Source organism: Castanea sativa, chromosome 3 (genome assembly GCF_040712315.1).
Source record: "Castanea sativa cultivar Marrone di Chiusa Pesio chromosome 3, ASM4071231v1".
NCBI classification, from domain to species: Eukaryota; Viridiplantae; Streptophyta; class Magnoliopsida; order Fagales; family Fagaceae; genus Castanea; species Castanea sativa.
Window position 1 is genome coordinate 2,077,918 of NC_134015.1, and position 2,879 is coordinate 2,080,796.

At 37.3% G+C, this 2,879-nt stretch overlaps 1 protein-coding gene across 1 annotated transcript; it reads right to left on the reverse strand.

Annotated features, from left to right (window-relative positions):
- Positions 1-1,526: 1,526 nt before the first annotated feature.
- Positions 1,527-2,653, reverse strand: LOC142629850 (peroxidase 5-like). Its single transcript, XM_075803893.1, has 2 exons — positions 2,476-2,653; positions 1,527-2,300 (listed from the first exon to the last, which is right to left on the reverse strand). The coding sequence occupies exons 1-2, from the start codon at positions 2,650-2,652 to the stop codon at positions 1,530-1,532; spliced, it is 948 nt and encodes a 315-aa protein (XP_075660008.1). The 5' UTR covers position 2,653; the 3' UTR covers positions 1,527-1,529.
- Between the last annotated feature and the right edge of the window lie 226 nt (positions 2,654-2,879).

A 2,879-nucleotide genomic window follows, 5' to 3' on the forward strand; every position in this document is an offset into this window, starting at 1 on the left:
TAGGTTTCGAGATTGGTAAGGCCACTCAGACTTGCATAAACATACTGAGATCATCCTTTTTTTTCTTCCATTCCACCTCCTCAACCTCCCCCAATCGACTCCCAACTTCCTTCGCTACTTGAGGAGAAACCATATCAAATGGTGCTCCCCATATTTGGACCCAAAGAGATGCAACCTCCAATCGAATATTACCCACAGTCATGCCCTTTTTCCACCGTTGCAATAATAGTAACTGATTATCAAAGGTCCAGGGGCCTCCTCTCGAGATCCGATCCAAATCAAACTCTGATTGGAATTTGAATTGGAAAAGATTCGGCCCTACTTCAAGGATTTGCATTGAATCATTCAATCCCCATGCTCGCCTTATTGTAGTCTTCGCTGCCAGTTTATTATAAGACTTACATGTGAGAAATTTTCTGATCAAACTCAGATGACAACTTTCAATAGCTTCCTTTCTTCCTTCATCCGATATAGAAATAGTTTCTTCCTCTTCAGATGTTAACTTCATCTTGTCAAGACTATCACACACATCATCCTCCATTGTTTCGTAAGAAATTAAAATTGAAAAAATTGCCCTTTGCACGCAGCCAAGGGAGGGAGTACTCGTACTAGTACTGAGAGCTCCACGAGAGGGAGAGAAGAAAAAAAAAAAAAACTCAATTGAGATGGGTTCAAGTTATGCCTCTTTTAAACCATTGACTTTAAGTAGATCTACCAGTAAAAAAAAAAGACTCTCATTAATGTTAATATTCTTATTAAGATCTCATTAATTATCCATCATTTATTATATTTATATCTATCTCTAAACCCAAAAAAAGTGTTATATTTGACTCTCTTTATGTTTCTCTCTCTATCTATTTCTCCTCCACCGTTGTTCCACCTCCATGAGAGACAGTGACTCGACTCAAAAACTCAAATCTTTTAGCTTTTATCATCCAATAATTCCTCTCTCTCTATCCCCACTTTTTTAACAAACTTACCACAATTCCATTGGATTTTCACAACCGACACCAAAAGAAGTATTTCACTATGTAGAGGAGGCCAGGAAATCACGCTCGACGATTAGGGGACAATGGAGGTTTATTTTCCAGTTTGAAATCACAGTCTTCGCCAAGAGAGAGAGAAATAATAATACAAAAAGGTTGGTGGTCAACTGTAAATTTTATATATTAAAATATACCGAATAAAAAATCAAACTCTAAATTAGGGTCAGCTAATTGGTAATAGCTCTTCAAATAATTATGTTTGTTTGTGTTACATTCACTTCACACATTTCGGTATCAATAAAAAAAAGGGTTGTAAATAAAGCAATGAACATAATTCTCAACTTCCACAAACGAATGCTTTGCACATTTTGTAACATCCAACAAATACCAATTTATCCCATTAATGTCTCAACAGAATTTACTCAAAAACTTTCAAAAGAACGAATTTACACCTGAATCTCAACATAGAAAAATGAAACAAAAATGTAAGCAAATCATACAAAAAAGTTTCAATAGTCACACAAATAAACCTATAATATATATCTAATTCACAAACCTACAATTTTTCCTTATCTCTCCCTGGCTTCCTGTAAGCACTTCAATGTAACCCATTTTTACCATAGCTGCGGCAAACTTATAAGCCCATGCTTGATCATGTCTTGCATTATTTCTGACAATTCTATTTGTTGAAGGGCTACTCAAAAGGGATTGATCAGAGGTCAATAAGCCACGGTGCTTCTTCAAATTTTTATAGTACTTATTATCAAGCCTGTATGGTGTAAGTACATCAAGTGGTACCGTTGGATCATTGCCATTATTAGCATTTTGTGGACACTTGGTCTTTAAGTCTCTAGCAAATATGGGATCTATTGATGGGTCTTGTGGATTTGTTTCATTGAAATTATATAATCGGTTTGAGAAAGAAGAACAATGTGACCTTCCAATGGAATGTGCCCCAGAAAGTGTCACCATTTCATCAAGACTAAGTCCTTTTTTTGCAAATCTTTCTTCGAGTTGCTGAGCATTGAAGGTAGGTGATGGAAGGTTTTGAGTGGCCTCATCTATACGTGATACCCTGCCATCACGGCGTCCTGATGTCACCATGTAACTTATGCCTCCAACTTTGTAAGCACTGTCACGAGCAGCGAACGCAACAATGTCTGCGCATGAGACTGTTTGTGGACATTGAGCTTCAAGTTCAGCCTTTGCCTCAAATATCACTTCAAAGCCTCTTAAGCTTGGATTGTTGGCTCGATTATCCCTCTCGACTTGATTTCCAGGGGTTGAATCAAGTAGGACAGAAGCGTCACAACCCTGGCATAGATAACATGTACAGTATGATTTAATTCCACATCTTAGTAATTAAGCAGCTTATAAGGTATTTTTTTTAGCGAAGAAAAAACAAAGCAAAAGGGACTACAAATTTAGGTACATTTTCTGTTAAACATATAACAAGTTAATTGGTGTTGCAAAGAGCTAATTAACATACCCTGACAAAGCAGTCATGAAAATGCATTCTGATGAGGCCAGCAGCTAGGCCAGGGTTACTTGACACAGCTTTCTTCACAGTGTTTCTCACTATGGTCTCTGCAGAAGGACAAGTTGATTGATAGAAACCCACTTTGAGTGATGGCATCGCCAGTGAAATTGCCACCATGATAGACATAGTAACAAAGAATGTGTTTGGATTCAACTGAAAAGGGGGCTGCGTTTTGCGTTTTGCGTTTCAAGCCTCTTCTTTTTTTTTTTTTTTTTTTTTTTTTCAGCCGCAGATGTTGACTTGTCTTTCATGAACAGTGCATCCGTGCACTGTTTACGGACCTACAAATTTCACTTTTCAACCACTTTTTCGTTAAAAATGGGACCCATAATTACTCTACAACCCAAATACCG